Below are 26,597 nucleotides of genomic sequence, written 5' to 3'. Positions count from 1 at the left end.
ATTAAGTCACAAGGTGCAGTGTGGATTTGAACCCACAACCTCGGGGTGCTGAGGCTGGAGCTTTAACCACTGCGCCACACTCCTTCAATGCAATAGCAAAAGTGAGCCAAATATAGAACAATGAAGCCATTGTGACATCACTGATGAGGTTGTCTCTTATTGGTGGTATGAGGCATTATGATGTCACAATACACTGGCTATCAGAGGCTGAAACTTTCATACTATTAATGCATCTCAATGGCCACGAATTTGAGCTTGGAGGATGAGATGTACGGCATCGACATCTGTGAGACAAACCAGAGCATTTTGGACCCCAGTTCGTTTACAGAAATTAGACAGCTTTAAGTGTAATAGATGCTGGGACTATTCCATTGTCCATTGATACTTAGCTTTTGGAAATCCATTGAGGGTCTGCAACCAGGAAATGCAACCCATTCTGAGCTCTCCTGGAAGGATGGGATATAAAACCAAATCAATAAACAAGTGATGTCATGGGGAGAGCTGAGGCCAGTACAAGCAGTGGGTAAGAGATGCTTCTTGCTGCCAACAATTATTTGAAGAGGTAGGTGGGTGGGCAGAGAGGAGGAGAGATTCCAGGGCCCATGCCAAGTTGGCACCTTCATTAAGCCACTGCCTACATTAAGATTTGATTGAATTTTAGAATTCCTCATGTGTGGTCCTTCTCTACCCTCTTAATGATTTTTTTATTTACTGTAAACCATTTAAATCAGAAGCCGGCCCTCCATGTGCTTTTTTATTGCCCTTGGAAGCTTGGTAATTTATCCGATGCTTATAGCAAGGTTCATAGGAGCCAACTTTTGAAAATGATTTGGGGTCTAATAAACAAACTGAATGCCCTCGGTATGGGCCCCAAAGTGACAGACTGGGTCAGGAACTGGTTGAGTGGAAGGCGATAGAAGGGAGCCGAGTTGAGATCTGGGAGATGGCTGCAGAGTTTTACTAAGAGCCAAGAAAAAGGGATCCAAACCCAGAAACATACAGAGTTTGTGAGACAATATTCTTCCTCTTCATCCAAGTTTTCAATGATCTCCTGCCACCTCTTCCTACTGCACTATGTAAAGATGAGATTCGTAGAAGCTTTGTGGAAAGGAGGGGGTTGGCCACATTTCTGAGGGACTGAGTTGGCAGCATTAAGCACCAGTCTAGTTTCCTATTTCTATAGTGCCAGAACATGAAAAGAATCAGAGAGGGCATAAGTACAAACTGTGAGTTAAATATTTTTCTTTCAAAAAGGGCTACATACAGATTGAGCAAATCAGGTGGCAGAGGTGGAGTGGGACGTCTTTTCATCCTGTCAACCGCTCTTTCATTTAACTGTTGCTTTCCATCACTCATTCAGCAATGTCTACGTAATATTCTACTGTATATTTTGCACATCCAAATTTAAGGCTCATGTAGGCCCCTTTTAGTCCCTCCTCCAGATCCCCTTTCAACCCCTCTTTGAATGTCACCTAGAGCCTGAATAGGAATGTGTGACACAAATAAATTAGATAATATTTTTAATTTTTGTGAGGAACTGGAACAGTGCTACTCTCCATTCCCCTTCACTTCAATCCCAAGAGAAATGGAAGATTGCCAGTTCATAGAATTCCATGCGTCCATAACCTTGTACTCTTTCCCCATCCTTCTAATAAATGCCTTATTTATCCCTGGGACTGCAAGGTTGGAAGAAAAGAGCAGAAACCCCAAACTGACCCTAATACGTTCCTACACAGTAATTCTTGGTTCAAATCTATGAAAATGATCTTGTTCTTGATTTTTGTTTCTTCCTCGTTCACCTCTTCTGCTACCTGATCCCCCCTTTTCTCAGAACCCTTTTCTGAGCCCTCTGCTCTTTGAACTCAACACAGTTCCTCTCCAGCTCATCCCTCACCCACTTATCTTTGTATCATCGCCCAAGCTCCCCCAGCTTACATTCACTTCAGCTCTGTTCTCCCTTTCTTAGTCCATGTGTCTTCCCTCAGCCTCTCTTCCCCTCACAACCCATCTCTTTCAGTTCTCAGTGCTTGTGCTACTGTTTCATTCCACATTCCTTTCCCAGAGTCTCCCACACTTCTCCTCCTCTCTATTGTGAACCTAAGGCAGGAAGCCTGTCTGACCTACACTGCAGCTCTTCTCTGCTCCTTCCTATTAGCCCATTAGTCAGATCTTCCTCAACCAGCCAATAGGCTGTAAGGGAAGTGGGACCAGTAGCTTATGAGACATCCACTTTCTGTCCTGCGTTTCCCTGTGGCCTATTGGCTGGCTAAGGAACATCTGACCAATGGAGTCTCCTAAGCTACAGGTCCTGCTTCCTTTGCAGCTTATTGGCTAGCTAAGGAATGTCTAACCAATGAGTTCCAGAGGAGAAGTGGGAGCAGTAGCAACAGAGACACTGTCTTTCTTCCTGCTGACTCCTGCAGCTCTACATTGGAAAGATTTCAGCTATGATGTCTGGGTAGTGTTGGGAAAAATATTGGGGGTGTTCTAGCACCCACAGCACTGGAGCCTATGGCAAGATTCCTGCTTCCCTACCATGACTCAGATCTCTGTAAATTTGAGCCAAGCAGTGTCATAAGTTTGGATTGGTACGCAGTTTCAAATCTCACGAGACCAACCTGAACTTCCAACACTATGCAGCTCAGACTTGCAGAGAGCCGAGTTATGCTGGAAAAGCAGGAAGTCCAGTGTTTATTCTGCAACTGAAGCTAGGTGAGGGGAAAGAGACTTGGTAAAGCCTGAGGGGTACATGAGAGAGAGCAAGTACACTTCTCCCTCAGTATTCGTGGGGGATAGGGGCAGAGTCGGACCACCAAGTGTGAAAAACTGCAAATAACTTCTCGTCCGGCTCTGACCCACACCCCGCCTCCCTCTCACCTTCCCCCCGGCATCCCGGCCCTACCTGGTGGTCTAGTAGGTTTTCGGGGCAGGAGCAAACTTCCTACGCTCCTGCCTTGTGCAGATTGCCAATAGGAAATGATTGCCATGAGTTCCCGTAGTCTCTCGAGACTACGACGGGAGCTCACAGCAGCCATTTCCTATTGGTGATCTACACAGGGCAGGAGCGTAGGAAGATCGCTCCTGCCCCGAAAGTCCACTAGACCACCAGGTAAGGAGTAATCTATAGTGCTACTAGACATTTTAAGTCCTGTAGGGAGGCGGGAAGGCCCTAAACTATGCTTTCCCTCCCCTCCCCCCCCAAAATCACAGATAATCGAAATCGCGAACCCCAAAACCATGAATAGGGAGGGGGAAGTGTAGACTGAATGAAGGCTGTGGGTAGATGAGAAAGAGAGAGACTGGATGGGATTGGAATGACACGGTTGTATTTTGCCACTATTTGATAAAGCATATGACAAAATACAATGATGCATATTTTGGCCCTCCGAATGTTAGAAAATATAAAATGTGACCCCTGATAGAAAAAAGTTGGACAAGCTTGATTTAGATGTTTTAATTATTATTTGTAATCTATGACATAAAGTTGAAATGGGAACTGTATCAAGTGTATATTCACATTCTCAACAAAATATTATTTTCAAAATCTCTAAAGGAGACATCAGAGGTACTCAAGGAGAAAGTTTACAAATCTTAAATTCAGATTCATTAGTTTGTTCTCAAGTATTTCAGATTTATACTGAAAGCCACTGCTTATCGCATGAAATCTTGCTGCTCTTTGGGATTCTGCCAGATACTTGTGATCTGGATTGGTCACTTTTGGAAGCAGAGGTCGGATACTAAAATGGTCATTCGTCTTCATCACAAAGCATATGGGAATAAACGTAAAGATCTTATATGTATACTTTGGAAGAAAAGCTGGAGAGAGGAGATAGGACAGAGACGTTTAAATACCTATGTGGCATGAGTCTCTTTCAGCTGAATGATGGTGCATAGGATGAAGGTAAAAAGGATATACAGTCAAACCTTGGTTTACGAGTGCACTGGTTTGTGAGTGTTTTGCAAGACGAGCAAAACATTCACAAAATCGGCGCCTCGGAAACCGAGTTTGACTCGGTTTACGAGCACCCCCCCCCCCGCGATCCGGCATCCCCCCAGCAATCTGGCAAACTCCCCCCCCCCCCGCTCGCGTCATCTCGTCCCCCCCACGATCCTACACCCCCCCCCCCGAGCACCGCAATGACATCGCTTACCCCGATTGGGCACCGGCACCAGCACCAATGCACAGGAGGTGCCGGTGCCCGAAGATCCTCCCTCTTCTGGCCTGGGCTGGAATGGGCGGTGCGACGGAGATCCTCCCTCTTCCCTGTGCTGGGCTGGGCTTTGAGCATATGCGCATGCTCAAAGCCTTCTGGTCTCGCTCTCTCTGCGATTGTGAATCTGAGAATCTCGGAGAGAGCAAGACCAGAAGGCTTTGAGCATGCGCATAGATAGGCAGGCTGGATAGGTCACATGCCACTGAACGTTAAAAGGGTCAAGGGCTAATGCAGTCTTGAAAATGTAAGGCTAGTTCAATAAAAAGGTCTCATATACAACTGTTCATTGATCTAATACACCAAAGAGAAAGATCTTTCTTTTTAATAATGCTCCATAAAATCACACATAGTCCAGCGTATGCAATCTACCACTACTTGATCTGGTATGATACTTACACCTTAGCCGAGCTGAGCTGTTTGCGATGGAGGCTGACTTGGCAAGCAGTTTGACGGGAATTGCTGATTTTACTCGTCGTACTAAAGGTACTGTGACTCGTGGACGCTTCACTGGAACCACCCTGGAGACCGGAGATACACGACCTCGATATTCAAAAAGCCTGCATTCCAAAACAAGGAACGTAGTGAAAATACATTCCTATGTCTGCTAAATTGAAATATATATTAATGTAGGGCATACCCTAAAGAACAGATTAATTGCCTATTCTACAATAGAGACACTGAGTTATTGGTACCTATCAGTGATGTGATAGGATAATCGTACTCTCTGCTTTAACACTGACAACAGGAGAAATGTTCTGATCACAGCAGTGATGGATTAATTTACAAACCTGTTTCACCACAATTCTGTCCAACAGTACGTGTGCTAATAGATTAATCTACCTTTTTATTGTAATGAAGGCTCTGTGAGGGGTCAGTCACTATTCTCCTAAAGCCAAATGACAGAAAAGGCACATTCTGATCCTTTACACACAGACAAGATAGAAATCTTGGCTTTCAATGAGTTCTGTTTGCTTTGTATTTCAAGCTTGTTCATTTGACCTCAGTTATTTGACTGGTCAATATTCAGAGGTCAGTAGCTTTTTAAATGTTGACTGTTATGGGTCTTGACATTGAATTTTGGCAGCTGACTCAAAAGTGTGTCAGGCCGCCAGCTTAACCCCCAGATCCTATAAAGGCTGTTCAAATTTGGGTGGGAGCCAATTAATGTCAGTAATTGGGTATTAACAATCAATCATCAATGCTAATTGACACCAGCTTGAATTTGCACGCTTGAATGTATAAAAATTTGATTTAAAGGCAAGTTGTAATTTGGTTTAAGGTAACTTGTCCCTGGTTGTCAGTGGGCGCCATAGAACATAACTTATGAGCTGTAACATGAGATGCAGAAATGTCTGCACTGTTTAATTCGTATGTCACATAGGTATTTAAATGTTTCTATCATATCTCCCCTCTCCCACCTTTCCTCCAAAGTATACACCTTATGACGAAGACCATGCACCATTTTAGTAGCCTTCCGCCGACTCCATCCTTTTCATATCTTTCTGAAGGCTCAGCCTCCAGAATTGTATAGGATATTCTAAATCAGGACTCACCAGAGTCAGATACAGGGGCAACAATCGGTTATTCACACAGGATTATAAGAACATAAGAAATCAGACCTTTGGTCCATCCAGTCCGGTGACCCGCACACGTGGAGGCCAATCTAGGTGTTCCCTGATTAAAATCTTATTTTCCCGTATCCCTCAATGTGATTTGCAAGGAGGTGTGCATCCAAATTGCATTTGAATCCCATAATGGAGGTTTCCGTCACTATATAATCCAATAATGTAAATCAATATGAAAATAACATCCCCTCGTGTTGCCCTTCAGTGCTTCTAACTTCACATATCAGAAAATGTTGGAAAAGGTGTGTAATTAGAAACGGTGTGGCAGAAAGTTTGAGCAGTTAGAATTAAATATAGATCGGTTTTATTATAATTATTTTTTTATCATATTTATTAATTGTCCCATCTTTCATTGAGAATTGATATGGAAGAGGGTACAGGGTATTTTAGATATACAAATTGAACTTACTTATAAAATAATTCTATTACGTTCAGCAGAGCAAGATTGTTTCATGTGCTTATGGTCTTATCTGTATGGGAAGATAATGCTGCTTTGTCAGTGAATGCTTGGTGGGCTGGGGTTTGCCTTACACAGAGATATGAGGAGGTCATTTTTACTTAGTTCAGGAAGGTTTGGGCTCCTTTACCTGCCTACTTTGTGTTAACTGAGTTTTAATTTCATTTTTTCATCTTTATTTCGCTGGACTTCTAATTGCATTGTTTTTTGGGGTATATTGCATTTTAGACTAATAAAAATGTTTAATCCATAGGCAGCTGGTGCCTCAGATGCGTTGGGAGGATGGATCACAGGAGTGCTGGAGTCATGGAGGACAGGCAGCCCTAGACTGCACAAAATGTCTCTCTTCCCCAGTACTCTCCTCTGGCTTTTTTTCAGAGTTCTAGGGAACAGGCTGACTACTTCAGCTTGTAATGTGATTGGGGAACAAATTGAGCACATATGAATTATTTCATTATGAGAAGTAATGAGTTTTTAAGTGCACATCCCCCTGTCCATCCTGCAGTCTTGCCCATTGTTCTCAAAATCACTGCCAGCGCCATGTCACCTCTGGCTCTGTGAAACACATCTGAACTTTATCCAGCCCTACTAAAATCCTTTAGCTGGTTGCACAGTCAGGTTCTGAGCTGGCTTACATGGAAGATATATCTACTTATTCATGAGACACCACAGTGGGAGAAGTGCTGGGGTCAGTACTCTGCTAACTCATAGAAAGTTTTGAGATGCAGATGGCTTTGTAGCAAACATTTGGAAAAAATTGTGTATGGAATACCAAAAGAAAGATAATTACTGTGCCAAAAGAAAAAAAATCATAATGAGCTACTTTAGAAGCTAAGAACATAAGAATAGCCATACTGGGTTCGACAATATCCCATTTTCAACAGTGGCCAATCCAAGTGACAAATACCTGGTAGAATCAGATCGCAAAACAATAGCGGGATTCCATGCTGCAATAATTTTCTTCCAGGAATTTGTCCAAACCCTTTTTAAACCTAGCTAGCCGAATTCGTTTTATCACATCCTCTGGAAATGAGCTCTGCTTTGAGTAAAGAAAGGTTTCCTCTGTAGTAACTTCTTGTTAGAAAGAGCAAATAACCAATTTGTATTTCCCTGTTCCAGTCCATTCCGATTCTGTCATATCTCAGCTGTCTCGGCCTCTTTAGTCTTTCATTAGAGGGAATCCATCTCATCACCTTGATCATTTTTGTTGCCATTCTCTGTACCTTTTCTAATTCCACTATATCTTTGTTCAGATACAACGTCCAAAATTGCACGATAGGGAGTGGAATGTCTAGTCCTCTTTATTCTGTGAAACGCCTAGAACTTTTTGGGTGTTGGCTGTATAGAAAAATAAAGTTATTATTATAATATTCTCCTTTTTGTTTTCCGTTCTTTCTTAATAATTCCTCACATTCTATTTGTTTTCTTAGCTGCCACTGTACACTGAACAGAGAGTTTTAACGTATCCTGGTGGTGACTCCTAATGTGGAACCTTGCATCATATGGCTATAGTTTGGGAACCTGCCTCCCAAAAGCATCACTTTGCACTTACAAATTATCCAGAATGTCTCCATAAAAGTCATAACTAAATCTAAAAAATTCGATCACGTTACCCCTCTGCTAAAAAACGCTCATTGGCTTCCTATCATCCATCGAATATCGTATAAACTTTGTCTACTTACATTCAAGACATTACTATATAAGACACCTGCTTTCATTTATAAATTGCTAATACCGTACCAACCAACTAGAACATTAAGATCTATTGATCAAAATTTACTGACGGTTCCCTCATTAAAATTTATAAACACCAGACGACAATTTATATTTTCTGTAACAGCCCCACAAACCTGGAATGCTCTTCCAATTTTTTTACGTAATGAACAAGACTTGGTAAAATTTAAAATACAATTAAAAACATTTTTATTCAATGATGCTTTTAATACTTAATTTAATCATATTCAAACCAATAATTCCTATATTTTTGTACCAATCGTTTTAATGTTTCCCCTTTTGTGTTTCTCCTATGTATCTCTTTTATTCGACAAATGTATTTCATAAACCCCTCTTACCCAATGTAATGTAGTTTATATTATTCATTGTAAGTATTTAAAGTTTGTATTGTATGTTTTCTTTTAATTATTTTTTATTATGTACATCGCTTTGAATTAGATAAAGCGATTAATCAAGAAAAATAATAAACTTTGAAACTTTGAACAGCCCTACTGGGTCAGACCAAAGGTCCATCAAGCCCACGGTGGCCAATCCAGGCCAAAACCCAAAGAGTAGCAACATTCCAGAATCCCAAAGAGTATCAAGATTCCATGCTTGCGATCCAGGCCAAGCAGCGGCTTCCCCCATGTCTGTCTCAAATAAGAACATAAGAATAGCCTTACTTGGTCAGACCAAAGGTCCATCAAGCCCAGTAGCCCGTTTCCACAGTGGCCAAGGAGTAGCAACATCCCATGCTACCAATCCAGGGTAAGCAGTGGCTTGCTCAGATTACATGTCATTTGAATGCCCAATTTCCTGTAATTTTTCACAATCCTCTTGTGATTTAACAACTTTGAATAACTGTGTGTTGTCAGCAAATTTAATCACCTCACTCATTATTATTATTTCAGAAAATTTTGCATAGGAGCGGCCTAGTTGTTAGAGCTGCTGCCTCAGCAGCCTGAGGTTCTGAGTTCAATCCCAGCCTACTCCTTGTGACTCTGGGCAGGTCACTTAACCATCCATTGTCCCAGGTACCACAGTTAAATTGTAAGCCAGCCAGGACAGATAGGAAAAATACTTAAAGGTACCTGATTATTATTCAATGCTTTATAAACCACTTTGGGTGAATCTCTTCATGAAAATGGCAATTAAACAAATATTGAAATGTAGAAAACACCAATGGTTTTCATACACTGAAAAGTTTTGCACTGTATTATATTGGCCTCTAGGTGTCACTATTGCTTCAGGGATAGAAAACACTGGCCAACACTCATTTTGCTGTCTCAAATGTTAGACCTGTTTCTGGATATATTTGACCTGCTGATTCCAAAAATGGCACCAGTTTTCTCCTAACGGATCCAGTTTTTGAGATACAGAACATGTGACATATACCTCTCTTCACTCTGCTTACCCATTAAAAAACCAGGATATTTTAATGTAGTGTTTAAATTAATATCTTTTAAGCATGAAGGAAACATATTAAAAATGAAAGGAAAAGTGTACACCATTAGAATCTACTTATTTCATACCGAAAGCAAATAAACTTTCCAGTCATTTGACACACAAGAAGCTCCTTTTGTAAGATCTGCCAGGACAATCCCGCATAAGATTCCAACAATAGTCTGCCATCATTGTGCATCCCATCTGGCTTCCATTGTTTTTATGTCTTGGTGAAATCTTTCACCTTGCTCTTCGCTTAAGTCACCAAAGTTCTCTGGAAAGCCATCTAAGTGACTGTGCAGATAATGGACTTTAACACTCATGTTACAGCCAAGCCTGTTTAAATGAAAGAGCCTATCCTCTACTAATTGTGTGTAGTTGTCTGCCTTCTTGTTGCCAAGAAAGTTTTTCACAACAAGAACAAATGAAGACCAGGCATATGATTCAATTTCATTCACTGATGCTATGAAATGTGGATCATTTATAGCCTCGGCCCTTAATCCCCATTGCCCCAGGTACATTAGAAAGAGTGGGACCTGCCGGGACAGTTAGGGAAAAATGATTGAGCCTGAATAATTTGTAATCCACATAGAATTGTAGGATATACAGAAAATAAATTATTTTTTAAAAATTAACTAATATGCATGGGGGATCTCTTAGGGAGAGGAAGAGATAGTGGATGCTGCGGATGGACCATTTGGCCTTTATCTGCTGTAATGTTTATATGATGCAACTTCCTAGTTCCACGAGGGGAAGACATGACTGCAGAAAAGCTCTTGGGGCTGATAAAAGAAGCCTGCTAGTGTTGCAGGCATTACCTGTAACACAGGCAGGTTTACCAAATGGCCGGAGGAGGAGTAGGGGAGGGAGACAGAGAACTGCTAGACTCCTGGGGGGGGGGGGAGAGGGGAAGAGCAGAAGTTAACTGAAGATTATTATTTTTAATTATGATATTAATCACAATTACAAATTTTAACTGTGGAAAAACAGCCCTAGATTACTTTAGCCAAATACCAGGAATGATGCTTTAAGCAACTCCATACACCACTTGTAAATGACACAAAAACCCCAAACCAAAAAGGGAGACCCAATGATCTACAGTAAAAACAATCCAAAGACATAAACAACACACTGTGGATGTGGATGATCTGAAAGATGATTTTTATTCGCTCTTCACAATTAAAATACAAATAAAAGTCTAAATTAGTAATACACGTATGATGGTCCCGACGGACCCTTTCTCACTGCGATTTTATGCGCCACTCTGCTAGTTTCAAGCCATTTTCAGGTTTTATGCTCAAAGACACGTACATTGTTTTGCTCATATTTTTATCTTTGTACCCTACATCATCCGAACTCCTGAGGAAGGTGGTTTCACCGAACCACGGACCGTGTAGGGTCCGTCAGGACAATCATACGTGTATTACTAATTCAGACACTTATTTGTATTTTTATTGGATGACTTCCTGGAAGCGAAGGGGATAACAGGGTACAGATAGAGGTTTACCTTACAGGACATTGAGCGAACAGGGTATGGACATTTTAGGTTAGGTAGGGAACACTTTCAGGTCATGGACCTGGAGGGCTGCCGCAGGAGCGGACTGCCAGGCACGATGGACCCCTGGTCTGACCCGGCAGAGGCAATGCTTATGTTCTTATGTAGAACATCCACATCCACAGTATGCTGTTTTTATCTTAGTAAAGTTAAGCAAGCCAAATAGTAACAGCTACAACCCTCTGAATCTCTTCTTCAGAATATAAGCAACTGCTTCAGCCAGCTGGCTACCATAGGTCAACAAGTCAGGAACTGGACACAGAAGCCAGTTCTGAAAACTGACTAGTGTGGCTTAGAAATCTTCATCTTTCGAGCTGCCCATGAAGATTTCCCTGCACTGTCCAACCCTTCATTTATTCTGCTAAAGATTGATGCTATTTGGCTCATGTCTAAATCAACTGGATGGTTACCATTGTCCACTGAATACAGATTAATAGAATAAAAAAAGGATGTTCACTGTGACTTTCCATCAACTCTTAACGCCTCCCACAGTGCTTGAACCCCTTCATGCTTACCTATCATAGAAATCATCTCTGTAGTAATCATAATCAAAGTCGTAGCCACTGTAAAGAAAGGAAAGATCAAATTATAGATAGAGTCATATTGATTTTGGACTGAATAAGGGTTAACAAGCAAAGTTACAACACCGAACCTTTGTCCTGAACTTACTCCAAAGTTCTGCAACTACCTTTTGAGAGTTCTACCTCCTTCAGCAAATCAGTGAGGAGACAGCATGGTTAGACTGGGTGGAAGTCTTGGAAAATCGGCTCCACATAAGATTTCCAGGATGTTAGGAAGCTCTTTGACTCCATTTTAATGACTGAAACGCCACATGACCCCAGATGATGATGGCCTCCCTTCCTTCTCCCCCCACTTTTTCCTCTCCTTAACTGAGGCAGACAACACAAGGCTTGTGAGTCAGTGTGCACTCACAAACTCCATTGCTCTACATGGGTGTCCAGTCTATTAGGAAGTCTATGAAGGAGGGGATGGGCTGTAAAAGGTCACTGGCTACTGGACATGCTGGGCATAACTCCAGAGGGATTGGAAGTGACCCTGTTTCTTTGACCCTAGTATCTACTAAATATGTCTCGCCCCCCCCCCTACCCCCAGTAGGGGTCCTGACCTCCAGTTTGGGAACCAGTGATCTGCAAAAACAGTTCAATAATGGGGAAGGACAGGCTTGAGGAGCAGAGAAAGAGAGTAACATTTTACAATTTCAGGGGGCCTACGCTCGATAATGGTCGAGAAAGTTTATATGTTGTTTGATCCCATGTATTTAATCTTAATTTAAATATTTTATCCTTCTGTGTAGATCTCAAAATTCATTTTTAAGTACCCTGATTGTAAACGATTGAAGAAAGTATAATGACTAAACTGATAAACCTCTTGAGACACCAAGGCCAGCACAGGTCTTATCACTTGACTTATAGCATTCTCCTGGTCAAAAAGATCACCCATAGGGCAGCACAAAATAACGTGCAAAGCAGAACCAGTAACGCAGAGGATAATAAAAGTTAAAATTGTTCAATGCAGCAACAAAATAGAAAATGAATAAAGAGCCAGAAATGCATATCTGTTAAACCACTATTCAACTCGCAGTACTACAGACTGGTTAGTCTTTGCAATGCCAGGAAAACACTAATAAGAACATAAGCAATGCCTCCACTGAGTCAGACCCGAGGTCCATCGTGCCCAGCAGTCCGCTCACGCGGCGCTGCGCAGTAGCCTCATATTAAAAATAAGTTTCTGGAGAATGGCCCATAAAGCGCTATTACCCAGGTAGAATGGGGAACTCTGGGGATAGGCAACATGGTATCTGTCTATTTTGGGAATTCTGCCAGCTACATGTAACCTGTGTTGGCCACTATTGCAAACAGGATGGAGACCTCATGGACATTTAATCTGGCTCATTATGGCAGTTCTTATGTACAGTTGGATAATATCCCCCCAAACTCATGGGGAAGTTAAATCCTATACTTAAGCCATCACTAAAGCACATAGGTTAGGCTAGTTTTGTCCTCGTTCCTCTTACAAAATTGGTGTTGCTTGAGGATAGGGAGGTGTACAAAGTTACCCTTTTTCTGAAGCTCATGAAACTTCTGTGCATAACTTTGAGGGCTTATGTGTGTGTTTTTATAAAACACAACCCCACCCCTCACCTTCAGCCACATACACCCATTCTGATTGTGTCACACCTTGTGAACTTGATGCAGGAAGCAGAGTAGGTTGCATAGAAAGTCTAAAGTCCCCACATTCTGTCCTACAAAAGGCTGCATTGAGGATACTGTACTAAGATAAATTAAATATTACAACTACTAATTATTTTTAGAGCACTACTGGGCATGAGCAGCGCTGTACAGAGTCACATAGGAGACAGTCCCTGCTCGAATAAGCTTACAATCTAAATGCCAGGGTAGGGTTACAGTTAGAGGGGATGGTTAAACTCCTGGCTGGGGTAGTGAGCAAACTAGGGGAGTGGGCGACGAGATGGCAGATGAAGTTCAATGTAGAGAAATGTAAAGTCTTACACGTAGGAAACAGAAACTTGAGGTACAGCAACATGATGGGAGGGCTGTTATTGAGTGAGAGTACCCAAGAAAGGGACTTGGGGGTAATAGTTGACATGACAATGAAGCCGTCGGCACAATGCGCAGTGGCCGCTAAGAAAGCGAATAGAATGCTGGGAATAATCAAGAAGGGTATTACAAGCAGAATGAAAGAAGTTATCCTGCCATTGTATCAGGCGATGGTGCGCCCGCATCTGGAGTACTGCGTCCAATATTGGTCGCCATACCTAAAGAAGGATATGGCGATACTCGAGAGGGTTCAGAAGAGAGCGACACGTTTGATAAAAGGTATGGAAAACCTTTCATACACTGAAAGATTAGAGAGACGGGCTATTTTTGCAGGAGAAACAGAGACTTAGAGGGGATATGATACAGACTTACAAGATCACGAAGGGCATAGAGAAAGTGGAGAGGGACAGGTTCTTCAAACTTTTGACAACTACAAGAACGAGAGGGCATTCGGAAAAATTAAAAGGGGACAGATTTAGAACCAATGCTAGGAAGTTCTTCTTCACCCAAAGGGTGGTGGACACCTGGAATGCGCTTCCAGAGGGCGTGATAGGACATTGGAGTTCAAGAAGGGATTGGACAATTTTCTGAAGAAAAAGGGGATAGAAGGAGATAGATAGGTTACTATACAGGTCCTAGACCTGATGGGCCACCGCGTGAGCGGACTGTTGGGCATGATGGACCTCTGGTCTGACCCAGCAGAGGCACGGCTTATATTCTTATGAGAGTAGGGTCATAAGTTGAAGGCTGTCTCAAATAGGTATGTTTTCAGCTTACTTATGAACAAGGGAAGAAGCACGGCGTATGGACTCAGGTAGCTTATCCAAGGCATATGGGGCCATCTGGAATTGGAAGTGGAGGAGAAAGGTACAGATAAAAGCAATTTGTCTGAGGAATGGAATTCTTGGGGAGATGTACAAGGAGAGAGGACATATATTGAGAGGCTGTGGCACAGACACACTTGTAAGTTAGTAATAGGAGTTTGAACTGTATGTGAAGGTGGATAGGGAGCCAGTGATCTGAGGAGAGGGGTAACGTGAGTGTAGCAAGGTTGGCAGTAGATAAGTCATGCGGCTGAGTTTTGCACTGATTGCAGGGGGGAGAGGAGGTTCAGCGGGAGACCTGTTAGAAGTAAATTGCAGTAGTCTAAGCCAGTGGTTCCCAACCCTGTCCTGGAGGAACACCAGGCCAATTGGGTTTTCAGGCTAGCCCTAATGAATATGCATGAAGCAAATTTGCATGCCTATCACTTCCATCATATGCAAATCTCTCTCATGCATATTCATTAGGGCTAGCCTGAAAACCCGATTGGCCTGGTGTTCCTCCAGGACAGGGTTGGGAATCACTGGTCTAAGCAAGAGGTTATGCGAAAGTGGACAAGGGGTAAATTTTGGTGATGTTGTAGAGATTAAAGTGACGGACTTTAGCAATTTGTTGGATGTGGGTAGAAAATGAGAGGTCAGAATCAAAGATGGTTACGAGCAGAGGAGACAGAAATAATAACAGAGATGGAGAATGGAGGGAGAGGAGCAGAGGGTTTAGGAAGGATGAGGAGCAGTTCAGTCTTGGACATGTTTTGTTTCAGTTGGCAGCAGGACCTCCAGGCAGCAATGTCAGCCAAACAGTTTGAGACTTTTTCTTGAACTTTAGGTGAAATCTTGAGTGTAGAGAGGAAGATCTGGGAATCATCAGCACACAGGCAAAACTGGGAAGAGAGAAGAGGTCCTAAGACAGAGCCCTGGGCAGGATAGCAGCAAAGGAGGACCCACCAGCGCAAACACCAAAGGTGCGATGAGAGAGGTAGGAAGCAATTATAATCAATTAATAAATAACTTAGGGGTTCTTTTACTAAGCCACAACATAATGTTGCTTTAGCGTAGGGGTAGGGAACTCCGGTCCTCGAGAGCCGTATTCCAGTCGGGTTTTCAGGATTTCCCCAATGAATATGCATGAGATCTATTTGCATGCACTGCTTTCAATGCCCGATTGGAATACGGCTCTCAAGGACCAGAGTTTCCTACCCCTGCTTTAGCGCTTCCTTACATGGGTCTTTTTCATTCGCTAAGATCACTTTTTGCTGCAGCTTGAAAATGGCCGAATTTCTGATATTTCCATCAATGGCCATATGCTAATTCTACTATTATTACATGGCCATTAGCATATGAGTCCTTACCAGCATGTATTTTGGAGGCATTAGAGACTCATGCGCTAAACCTCTGCTAATTGGTTAACATGTGGACATGCAGATGCCCTAACTGATTTGCATAGCCACTCCCACTCTACCCCCTCTGGGAAACAATCAAAAAATGTTATCGCATGTTGTTTACATGTACACATGCAAAAATTACCATGAGACACCTCAGCGCTCCTCGTGGTATGCCATGTTAAACTACGGTAAACAACTTAGTATTTGGGCCCCTTAAACTCTTCCGCAAACACCTAAAAACCTGGCTATTCTCAAAACTGTAACACTTCCCCCCTCTTAGGCCTCTCACCTTCCCCCTTTACACCTAACTCTTTAATCTCTCCACTGTAGTTCCTCTCTCATCCTTCTTCCTGTAAACCGTGCCGAGCTCCGCATTCGTGGAGATGGTGCGGTATATAAACCCAAGGTTTAGTTTAGTTTAATCGACATAGAAATCACATAGAATAAAATATGATAAACATATTCAAAAAAATAAAGTTTCAATAGATATAAATGTTTAATTGCCTATTCTAAACATTAAAAAGCTCAAATCAACAAACAGAATGTTGGACTAGCCTTCACATCAGTCTAAATCTTTTAAGAAGGGAGTTTGTGCAATTTCTTTTCCCTCACCTCTAGTATGTCCCAGCTGGTCTTACAATCAGTTTATTGATTTGAGGTTTTTATTGTTTAGAAGAGACATTTAAGTGTTTTTAGAGTTGCTCTGGCTTGCCTAATAACTAGCAGAATAGTATTACATAATATCGATGTGACTGCTGGAGCTACGAGCTCTAATACAAGCCCGCTGCACCTTACAGACATCTCTAAGCTCCAGGCTGTACCAGTGCAACCAATGAGAGGTGTCTGATATCCAGCCCGTGGCCAACAACGCTATGTTCAACTCATAGATTCAATGGCGGGCCACTTCAGCCTTCTCAGTGCTGCTAGTGTAGGGCCGATTAAGGCAACATTCAGACTTAACTGACCACCTTATTTGCCTGCTAAGCCTGGCCGCTTAAGTTCTGAACATTGGGACTTAAGCAGTCACAGCACTGGAACTGGCTAACTGAGCATTTTGACCGGTGATAATCACTGTTTAGCCACCGAGACATGAGTTAACCAGTCGGTGACAGTTCCCTAATGTCAGTTGGCAGGTGCTTAAACCCAGCTGTTATCCGAACAGCAGTCCAGCACTCACCCTCTCTAGAAATCCTGGCTTTGATGCTCAAAAGTTAGGCTCCTGTTTTCAGCCTCACTTAAATATTCAGTCGATAGTGGTCAGCTTTTGGTTGGTTGTTGCTGGTGTGATGCCTAGATATTCAATGCTAGGCTGTGACTAGGGCATCAACATTGAATATCCAGGTTTCTATGGCCAGCTATTTATTATCTGGTTAAGTGTGATATACAAAACTTACCTGCCTAAAACTGACAAAGACAGGACTGAGTTTTATGCGATCCAATTTGTCCAGTTACGTTTAGGGTCCTTTTATTAACATGTGGTATAAAGTGGCTTAGCGTGCCCTTATGCAGGTTTTTCCTGTGCACTAAATGGATGATTTCCCTTTTATTTTTTTTTTTTGCATTATTGGTCAAGCACTGGATTAGTTCTTTCTGACACCTGACTGCACTGCATGTACTTTAAGGAATGACCTAATTTTATAAGTGCTTTCCATATGCAGAAATTGTTAATTTGCACTCTGCACTCATTACTGCAAGGCTTCAGGTACAGATTTAGGATGAATGTATTTTCACTTCAAGAACTGCCTCCAGAAACTGTACCTACAGAGACTTGTCCCTACATTTTCTGCAGGTGCCTTTTTCTAACACAAATCAAGAATTTTTGAAAATACAAACCTTTGTATGTGTGCTAAAATCATTTCCCCATGTCTTTAACTGAAGCAGATTAGATAAACTTATTGAAGGACTGTTTTTCTTCATAAATCTATGCTTTCTTGTGGTCAGTGATTGTTTGATTTCTGGACATTTTTGCAATTAAAGAACTGAGTCCTTGAACTAGGAAATATCTTTTTTAAAAGAAAAAAAGAAAAGTCCATTTGAGAGTGTATTTACCTTTCAAGGTCTGAAATATGTATTCTTGGATGCATTACAGCAAATGTATAATAAAGCAATAAAAATAATGAGGTTTTAAAATTTTTCAAAAGATATAATATGAAGAAACTTTTCTCAATTCAATAATTGTTTAACATCCTCCCGAATCTGTCCGTTCTGACTAAGTCCTCAGATTTATCAGACATAATCTTTACCTCTCCAATTAACTTGGCTACTATGGAGTCCAACTTCTGAAGCCAAAGTACCTCTGCAGCTACTGCAAAACTTACTTCTCATAAGGTCCATTCCACTGCTTGTACTCCTCTGCTAAGCACACAGGGCTAAAAGAGATATTTCATCTGCCCTCACAACAGGATTCAACTCTGCCGCCATCTTGGCCACTCCCCCCTTTATTTCACATCTTTGGGGAAGGCTGTTTGATCTTTTGGTTTCAGAAGAAAGAATGCTGCTCCAGAATCTCTTAAAAATGACCTGGTAGGGTTTCTTTCCCAAGTCACAGCTTCCTCCATGTCACAAGAATGCACATATCTGGAAAAAGTGCCTGGTTTTGAAAAGTCATCTGGATCCCCCAGACATGTCCTCTGTAGTCTTCCACTCAACTTGTTCCTAACCCAGTCAGTCACTTTGGGACCCATCCCAAGGGCACTCAGTTTACATAGAAACATGATGACAGATAAAGCCAAATGGCCCATCTAGTCTGCCCAGCCACAGTAACCATTATCTCTTTCTCTCTCCGAGAGATCCCATGTGCCTATCCCAGTCTGTCTCCACCACCTCTTCTGGGAGACTGTTCCATACATCTACCACCCTTTCTGTATAAAAATATTTCCTTAGATTACTTCAGAGCCTATCACCTCTTAACTTCATCCTATGCCCTCTCATTGCAGAGTTTCCTTTCAAATGAAAGACTCAACTCATGCGCATTTACATTACGTAGGTATTTAAACATCTCTATCATATCTCCCCTCTCCCGCCTTTCCTCCAAAGTATACAGATTGAGATCTTTAAGTCTGTCCCCATATGCCTTATGATGAAGACCACATACCATTTTAGTAGCCTTCCTCTGGTCCGACTCCATCCTTTTTATATCTTTTTAAAGGTGCGGTCTCTAAAATTGTACACAATATTCTAAATGAGGTCTCACCAAAGTCTTATACAGGGGCTGATATAACTCCTTTTTCTTACTAGCCATACCTATGCAACCTAGCATCCTTCTAGCATTCACCGTTACCTTTTCAATCTGTTTGGCCACCTTAAGATCATCACTTACAATCACACCCAAGTCCCGCTCTTCTGTTGTACACATAAGTTCTTCAACCCATAAACCGATGGAAACATTCAAGATAATGAAGGGAATAGACTTAGTAGATAAAGACAGGTTGTTCACCCTCTCCAAGGTAGAGAAAACGAGAGGGCACTCTCTAAAATTAAAAGGGGATAGATTCCGTACAAACGTAAGGAAGTTCTTCTTCACCCAGAGAGTGGTAGAGAACTGGAATGCTCTTCTGGAAAACACCCTCCAGGGATTCAAGACAAGGTTGGACATGTTCCTGCTGAAACAAAACGAACGCAGTCTAGTCTCGGTTAAGGCACTGGTCTTTGACCTGGAGGCCGCTACGTGAGCGGACTGCTGGGCGTGATGGATCACTGGTCTGACCCAGCAGCGGCAAATTCTTATGTTCTTATGTACCGTTCCCTCTGGTTTTTGCAGCCCAAATGCATGACCTTGCATTTCTTAGCATTACATTTTAGCTGCCAAATTTCAGACCATTCTTCAAGCTTCGCCAGGTCTTTCTTCATGTTATTCACACCATCCGGTGTGTCTACTCTATTGAAGGTTTTGGTATCATCCGCAAAAGGCAAATCTTACCTGACAACCCTTCAGCAATATTGTTTATAAAACTGTTAAAAAGAACAGGCCCAAGAACAGAACCTTGAGGCACACCACTGGTAACATCCCTTTCCTCAGAGCGCTCTTCATTGATTACTACCCTCTGTCGCCTTCCACTCAACCAGTTCCTGACCCTGCCTGTCACTTTGGGATCCTTTCCAAGGGCACTCAGTTCATTTATTAGACGTCTGAGTGGAACACTGTCAAAGGCTTTGCTAAAATCTAAATACACCACATCTAGCGCACATCCTCTATCCAATTGTCTGGTCACCCAGTCAAAGAACTTGATCAGATCTGTCCGAAAAGACCTACTTCTAGTGAAGCCATGTTGCCTCCTGTCCTGTAATCCACAGGTTTCCAAAAACTTGACCATTCTCTGTTTTAAAAGTGTTTCCATTAATTTGCTTACCACAGAAGTCAGACTTACGGGCCTATAGGTCCTTACCTCTTCCTTCCTTCCACTTTTGTGAAGAGGGACCACATCCACCCTTCTCCAGTCCTCTGGTACCATTTCCAGCTCTAGAGAAGCAATGAAAAGTTCAGCCAGCAGAGCTACCATCACCTCTCTAAGTTCCTTCAGTGCCCTCAGATGTATGTCATCCGGCCCCATTATTTTGTCACTTTTAGTTTAGTTAACTCCTCACAAACACATTCTTCTGAAATTTGTTCAGGATGGATCATTCCTATTTGCTTTTGTCTTCTGCAGTCCTTCTCCCGGCCCTTCAACTAGGAACACAGAACAGAAATATTTGTTAAGCAATTCAGCCTTATCTTTATCAGCCGTCTCACTTTTGTATGCTGAGTTAACTGGGCACCAGTCTATCAGCCAATTAACTTCTGGGTCAGTGGACATACTTGGATATTCAATGCTAGGAGCCATGTATGCCCCAACATTGAATAGCCAGGGTTAGTTCAGCTTGTGACTGGAAGTGGTTTACAATACTGGGGTCAAAGAATGAGATAATTGCATCTTTAATTTGCTTCAATGGAATCCACTATAATCAGGACAATTAGTACTTTTTAATGCTCAGATCTGCCAACCTTTACTGTTGCTGATTCGTACTTGTGACAAAAGTGCCAGTGGCCACAGAGGAGAGATAATGTTGGTGAAAAGAGGACTTGCATATACTATTCAAAAAGTCCAATTAAACTACCTTTAGTCAGAGTTTCCTACTTTCACCATCAGATGGCAATATATACCTTATTTATGATATAAATAGAGAAACACTGGAAAGGTAGAGAGAAGTCAGAATCTGGAGAAAGAAGAGAAGAAAAAAGAGATGGCAAGGAAAAGAGAAGGAAGAAAAAGAAAGACAAAAAAAAAACATGAACAAGGAGAAGGAAGCCTAATAGGAAGAAAGGATTAGAGTGGAGAGAGAGAGAGATGCAATTCCACTATTCTTCTTTATTCAGTTACTAATACAGTTGTATTAAAACAATCATTTATAGACCTAGGGAATGTAGAAGAAGAGAAATTGCTTTCATAAGTCTTTTGAAGCAAAATGTGTAGCCTTGCTAATGTTATTTTTGCTCCTTCCCAGTTCCAGATCTGCACACAACTCAACACTGCTTCTCTGTTGCAGAGCTAGAGAGCTGCAAGTATTTGCGGTAGCACATAAGAACATAAGAATTGCTACTGCTGGGTCAGATCAGTGGTCCATCGCGCCCAACAGTCCACTCACGCGGCAGCCCTTAGGTCAAAGACCAGTGCCCTAACCGAGACCAGCCTCACCTGTGTACATTCCGGTTCAGCAGAAACTTGTCTAGCCTTGTCTTGAATTCCTGGAGGGTGTTTTCCCCTATAACAGCCTCCGGAAGAGCATTCCAGTTCTCCACCACTCTCTGGTTGAAGAACTTCCTTACGTTTGTAAGGAATCTATCCCCTTTTAACTTTAGAGAGTGCCCTCTCGTTCTCTCTACCTTGGAGAGGGTGAACAACCTGTCCTTATCTACTGAGTTAGTAGGATTGCTGACGCCTGTATTTTTCTGCATCTGTGGGTGTCTCCTCCTTGTAAATGAATCAGACTGCAGGGGCAACAGGGACAGCAGCACGGGGTGGGGGTGGGGGCAATGCTTAACAACCGTAGTCTGACCAAAAATTAAAGCTTCTTTTCCCAACGCCATCTCTCTCTCTCCCTGTTTTCTCTTGCTCCTGAGCTCACTGCCTCTCATCCTTTGGTTTTGCACTTCGAGGGATCATGCCATCTTGTTGCCCTTTTTGGCAATAAAAAAAAAGAGGTTTAACGAAATAAATTGATGACACTTCATGTACTGGGCGAGGGGACCCTTCCACACTGGTCCTGCACTTGTTAAGATTCTCCTGACAGCACTGGAGTCTTGTGGCCTTCTGATATGGCATCAGCATTCTTGAAACTCATCTTGCATTAACCTTGGACATGCCCAACTTTTCATGGATTATTTTCTAAACTGTACCTGCCAAGATGTCCATTTCTTCAGCTATTTGGGAAACCTTAATTCGGCTGTCTGACAAAATTAAATCCTTGACTTACTTGCACATTTCTGTGGAAGTTGCTCCCACAGCCCATCCAGTGTGAGGGTCATCTTCAATGGACTCTCTACCCCACTTAAACTGCTTGCTCTAAAATTTAACTTTGGGAAATGATGGGGCAGACTCACCATAAACTGCAGTGAGAAATTTTATCACTGAACGGTGCTCCAAATCTAGCAGTTTCTTACTTGTTTCGCACGAGGACTCTCCTGACATCCTGTCTCTTGGAATGTTAGACTTGCACTGAGCCACAACTGTGCATGAGTAACCTGAATGCTCCACGCTACTCTCAATGCTCTTAGGAACTTTATGAGAAACGGGAGCAGCGTGGAGCATTCAGTGTGGCTCCCTGCGCAAATAACCGCTATCATGGTTTAGTAAAGGGGGGGGGGGTAAGGTGGAACTGACATAACATAAAAACTTATTTCTATACTGCAATACCATTAAGTTCTATGGGGTTTTAAAAAGAAGTTTGGATTACAGTTTAATGGAAGTTTCAGTTACTGTTACCCAGGAATCTGGTGAACAAATTAGAAGTTACAATTAGAGATTGCAACAAGTCCATGTCCCAAGATGCTGCCTGATAATATTAATAATACTAATTTTATTCTTATATACCGCCAAAGCCATGGTAGCTCGAAGCGGTTTACAACAAGAAAAGCTGGACAATCAGCAAAGATAATTACAATGACGTCGTCGAGTACAATTGGAGAAGGGTGGATACAAGCTGAGTTGGAGTAAGTCAGAGTGACAGACACAGAAGGCCCCCAAATAGCTGGCTTTGAGATAGGTGAACAGGTTCAGTGGTACTAACTGGTTATGTGGTTAGCCCAGAACAAGTGATTTAACCCTCTAGAAGTCGTTTCTGGCTGGTTGAAGCACTTTGAATATCGACCCATATATCTATTTAAAATACATAGTAACATAGTAGATGATGGCAGATAAAGACCCGAATGGTCCATCCAGTCTGCCCAACCTGATTCAATTTAAATTTTTTCTTCTTAGCTATTTCTGGGCAAGAATCCAAAGCTCTACCTGGTACTGTACTTGGGTTCCCATTGCCGAAATCTCCGTCAAAAACTACTCCAGCCCTTCTACACCCTCCCAGCCATTGAAGCCCTCTCTAGCCCATCCTCCCCCCAAACGGCCATAAACAGACCGTGCAAGTCTGCCCAATACTGGTCTTAGTTCAATATTTACTATTATTTTCTGATTCTAGATCCTCTGTGTTCATCCCATGCTTTTTTGAACTCTGTCACCGTTTTTCTCTCCATCACCTCTCTCGGGAGCGCATTCCAGGCATCCACCACCCTCTCCGTAAAGTAGAATTTCCTAACATTGCTCTTGAATCTACCACCCCTCAACCTCAAATTATGTCCTCTGGTTTTACCATTTTTCTTTCTCTGGAAAAGATTTTGTTCTACGTAAATACCCTTCAAGTATTTGAACGTCTGAATCATATCTCCCCTGTCCCTCCTTTCCTCTAGGAGGGACATATTCAGGGCTTCCAGTCTTTCCTCATACGTCTTCTGGCGCAAGCTTCCTATCATTTTCGTCGCCCTCCTCTGGACCGCTTCAAGTCTTCTTACGTCCTTCCCCAGATACGGTCTCCAAAACTGAACACAATATTCCAGGTGGGGCCTCACCAATGACCTGTACAGGAGCATCAACATCTTCTTCTTTCTACTGGCTACGCCTCTCTTTATACAGCCCAGCATCCTCCTGGCAGCAGCCACTACCTTGTCACACTGTTTTTTTGCCTTTAGATCTTCGGACACTATCATCCCAAGGTCCCTCTCCCCATCCGTGCATATCAGCTTCTCACCTCCCAGCATATACGGTTCCTTCTGATTATTAATCCCCAAATGCATTACTCTGCATTTCTTTGCATTGAATTTTAGTTGCCAGGCATTAGACCATTCCTCTAACTTTTGCAGATCCTTTTTCATATTTTCCACTCCTTCTTCGGTGTCTACTCTGTTAGAAATCTTGGTATCATCTGCAAAAAGGCACACTTTTCCTTCTAATTCTTCAGCAATGTCACTCACAAACATATTGAACAGGATTGGCCCCAGCATCGAACCCCGAGGGACTCTACCACTCACCTTTCCTTCCTCTGAGTGACTTCCATTAACCACCACCCTCTGGCGTCTGTCCAACAACCAGTTTCTAACCCAGTTCACCATTTTGGGTCCTAACTTCAGCCCTTCAAGTTTGTTCAACAGCCTCCTATGAGAAACCTATACGTACATTCCAGTTCAGCAGAAACTTGTCTAGCCTTGTCTTGAATCCCTGGAAGGTGTTTTCCCCTATAACTCCGGAAGAGCATTCCAGTTCTCCACCACTCTGAAGGCTTTGCTGAAATCTAAGTAAATTACATCTAGCATATGTCCTCAATCCAGCTCTCCGGTCATCCAATTAAAAAATTAAATCAGGTTCGTTTGGCACGATTTACCTTTTGTAAAGCCATGTTGCCTCGGATCTTGTAACCCATTAGATTCAAGGAAGTACACAATCCTTTCTTTCAGCAAAACTTCCATTATTTTTCCAACAACTGAAGTGAGGCTCACCGGCCTGTAGTTTCCTGCTTCATCCCTTTGACCATTTTTGTGAATAGGGACCACATCCGCTCTCCTCCAATCCCCAAGAACCACTCCCGTCTCCAGAGATTTGTTGAACAAGTCTTTAATAGGACTCGCCAGAACCTCTCTGAGCTCCCTTAGTATCCTGGATTGGATCCCGTCTGGTCCCATCCCATGTGATTCACTGAACCATGTTTCTGTGATAGCGACAATATCTAGAACTGCCTCTAACATCAGGGCTTGCAGATCATGAACTTTGTTGCTTAGACTGCGAGCATTTGTGGTCATCGCTTTCCAGCTATTTTTCAGCGGTAATCTCCTTTTTCGTATAGATTTTTGTTTAGTTTCACTTTCCGTTGCAATGCTAAGAAATGAGTTGCTGATATTGTTTATGTTGCAATCTTTACTACCATCACATCTTAACACAAGTCCAGATTCAATGTCACAGTACGGTATTTAGGACACTTTTATTTATTTTGCAAGTCCAGAGCTAATTTTCCCATTAGTGTGCAGGACTTGTGAGAAAAAAAAAAGTTTTAATAGTAACAAGAACAACAACATTGTGGGACCATTACCAGTACAGCTGCCTTCATTTTGAAGGACACCTGCCATTGCACCCCCCAAAAGATGTGTAGTGTTAGCAGAGGTGAAGGCTTCAGCATCTCCTGGCCGCATCAGGAGGGGGAAGCAATAGAGAATAAGACTGTTCGGCCCTCACTGAGCCACAGACCCCTCCTCAGTTCCCCAACATCTCTATGCTTCACCATATGATGTTAAATTCAGACATAGGTTCTGCCTCCACATTTCTCCAAAGAACGTATGAGTACCAGGAGTTAAAGTGTAAAATGTAGGAGTCGTGATAAACAGCAGAATGTGGCTGGAGTCAAAAAGTATATGTTCTTTACATGTTAATATTTATGCACGCATCGACACTTCAGTCTGACTGGGATTTACCCCCAGTATTTTATGACGATACATATGCACTTAGAATGGACCTGGGGATGAGAACTGTTTACCAGGTCAGGATGTGTACATTTCTACCCTGTATTTTACAAAGTCTCTGCCTTTCGTAAACAAATTTAGGGAAGTGCAGGATTACATATCTGTCTCATATCCTACAGGAGCAGTGTTTTTAGAAAGCTGCACATGAGGAAAAGCCCTCACATGCTAGGGAGCAGCATTTTCAAATCATTGCACACAATCTCCATAAACACCCTGACCCCCCCCTCCCCCAACACTTGCAATATTACCACTAGGAGTTGTAGGCATAATTTTGAACTCAAGACAAGTGACTGGGCATCACTTCTGCTCCCACAAGATATCGGGAACCATGGCATGCAAGCAAGAACCAGGGTGGGGATTGGGGTGCAAGGGAGGAGGGGGGAATTTGTCCAGGGTCCTCAAGGAGGCTGGAGGTAGAGAACTGAATGACTGGGGGATTTCCTGTTTATGGGGGTGGGGTGGGGAATTGGATAACTGGGAGGATTAAGAGGTGACAGGAGGGAAATACTAGGGAGGTAGTTTGTTATTCAGAGAGGGTGTCTGAGCTTTTGGGAGAATATTATTAGGGGAGATGATGTTGGAGGCAGAGTGGCTCTTCAATGTAGCTTTGGGTAGGTTGAAAAGCCGATATCCAGATTTTTGCAGAGCAAAATATATTCTCTTTGCAACACTGGGAATAGATATGGCTGTGTTTGGCCCATGCAAACTACTCCCTCTCCACGCTCTCATTCAGTGATATACCTAGGACGGAATAGGTCCTAGGTAATAAAAT

The 26,597-nt window shown here is 42.5% G+C and overlaps 1 protein-coding gene across 10 annotated transcripts in view; it reads right to left on the bottom strand.

Moving 5' to 3' along the window:
• RALY (RALY heterogeneous nuclear ribonucleoprotein) overlaps positions 1–26,597 on the bottom strand; it is a 345,686-nt gene that overhangs the window by 35,194 nt on the left and 283,895 nt on the right. For all 10 annotated transcript variants that reach the window (XM_033962663.1, XM_033962667.1, XM_033962666.1 and 7 more), the window contains 2 exons: positions 11,523–11,570; positions 4,611–4,771 (listed from right to left, as the gene is read on the bottom strand). In XM_033962663.1, coding sequence (XP_033818554.1) covers positions 4,611–4,771; positions 11,523–11,570 — 209 coding nt within the window. The remainder of the gene's footprint in view (positions 1–4,610; positions 4,772–11,522; positions 11,571–26,597) is intronic.

Source organism: Geotrypetes seraphini, chromosome 11 (genome assembly GCF_902459505.1).
Source record: "Geotrypetes seraphini chromosome 11, aGeoSer1.1, whole genome shotgun sequence".
Classification (NCBI taxonomy): Eukaryota; Metazoa; Chordata; class Amphibia; order Gymnophiona; family Dermophiidae; genus Geotrypetes; species Geotrypetes seraphini.
This window is presented reverse-complemented; position numbering and strand designations above follow the sequence as displayed.